The 1490-nt window shown below is 40.6% G+C and overlaps 1 protein-coding gene across 2 annotated transcripts in view; it reads right to left on the bottom strand.

Moving 5' to 3' along the window:
- LOC116691896 (transmembrane protein 106C) overlaps positions 1 to 1490 on the bottom strand; it is a 7939-nt gene that overhangs the window by 3438 nt on the left and 3011 nt on the right. For both annotated transcript variants that reach the window (XM_032519801.1, XM_032519802.1), the window contains 2 exons: positions 991 to 1131; positions 252 to 301 (listed from right to left, as the gene is read on the bottom strand). In XM_032519801.1, coding sequence (XP_032375692.1) covers positions 252 to 301; positions 991 to 1131 — 191 coding nt within the window. The remainder of the gene's footprint in view (positions 1 to 251; positions 302 to 990; positions 1132 to 1490) is intronic.

Below are 1490 nucleotides of genomic sequence, written 5' to 3' on the forward strand. Positions count from 1 at the left end.
TTGTTGACGTTAGAAGTATTTTCAAACAAAACAAGGGCACACATTTTTTGCATCAGACATATTGCATATCTCACATTCTGTTGCTTTAACTTCAGCCGCTCTATCATTAACCTGTCTCTATCAAGTCCCCATACTTTATGCTTTAAGCCAATGACAATTCTGTGCTCATTTGGAAAATGTTGTGCTTCTACTGTATGTGACAGTGACAAGCAGTTCGGACAGTTTATGGAAGTGAAGGTAGAGAAACTTACTAGACGTAGGGGGCACTGCCACCAATCGCCACACTGACGGTGTAGTTCACCTGCAGAAGACAAAACAATATTGTCATGCTTGTGAGAACGTGTTAGTGTGTCTCTTAATACTTTCTGCTTCCTCAAATTGACTATGGCTCTCAGCAAAGATGTTAATCTTTAAAAATAAAAAAAGGTCAGGTCACAAACTTTTATTTTTCTTGTACAAAAGCTCAATAATTTCCTAACACAGCTGGGTACTGCAATGTTTAGCAAATGGTACTCACACAGAAGTACTGTTAGTGCATGAACTATTTTCAGCCACAAAATTGCCGTACCGGTTAGTGTTTAAGTCGGCGGGATGTTGGATGGATTCAAAATAAAGCTACAGGGCCCATGTTCATAGTAGTCAACAGTGTGGAGGAGTGAGATATTTATCTGGGTTTGCGACGTAGAGAATTGTTGACAGTAAGATCAAAGCAGAATAGCATCATCCTTTTTCTTTCTTTAAAGCCTGTGTGTGCGTGTGTGCTTGCATGCATGTTGTCTTCAAACATTCACAACCCTGTCCAACAGAGACCACATCCTGAAGCCGGCTCGCCTACAGCAAGCTTTACAGTGTTGACAGTTATGTTGCACACTGAACTTTGGACCAGGAATCAAAAAGGATGTAAAAGCCTCTGATATAAATGACATCAACTGAATGTTGTCTTTGTTCGATGAATGGTATTTCATTGGAAGGTCTTATTTTCTACCCTACCTGTATCTGACTGAGCGGCAGGATGGAGGTGACGTTGTCGAGCTGCTGAGTTCCGATCACCGTCTTCATGTAAAGGACCTGGCTGTTCACGCTCTGCACCAGCACCGAGAAGAAGTTCGGGTTGCTGAGATTCAGAGTGCTCTGAGAAAAACAAAGTAAATAATTTGTTTTTTGTTTTTTAAAGAAGATACACAGTATAATACAACAACAACACATCTATTCTGCACCAGGTTTTGTAACAACACATCAGCAAAAGAATTTAATTATGGTGGTCATTGGTTATACGTTTATCCACACACAGGAAGTGACAAAAAATTGAAACGTGCAACATTAAATAGACGTTTCTAAAGGAATGCCATAAGAGCAACCATGTGTTGCAGCGATACTGTATTTGATTACAGGTTCAAATTAGACCAATGTACATGAACTGAGGCTACACTTCTAGGCTAGCATGCTACGGTTAGCCACCTCATCTCGGCTAGTGACGTAGAAAGCCGTGC

This window comes from Etheostoma spectabile, chromosome 7 (assembly GCF_008692095.1).
Source record: "Etheostoma spectabile isolate EspeVRDwgs_2016 chromosome 7, UIUC_Espe_1.0, whole genome shotgun sequence".
NCBI classification, from domain to species: Eukaryota; Metazoa; Chordata; class Actinopteri; order Perciformes; family Percidae; genus Etheostoma; species Etheostoma spectabile.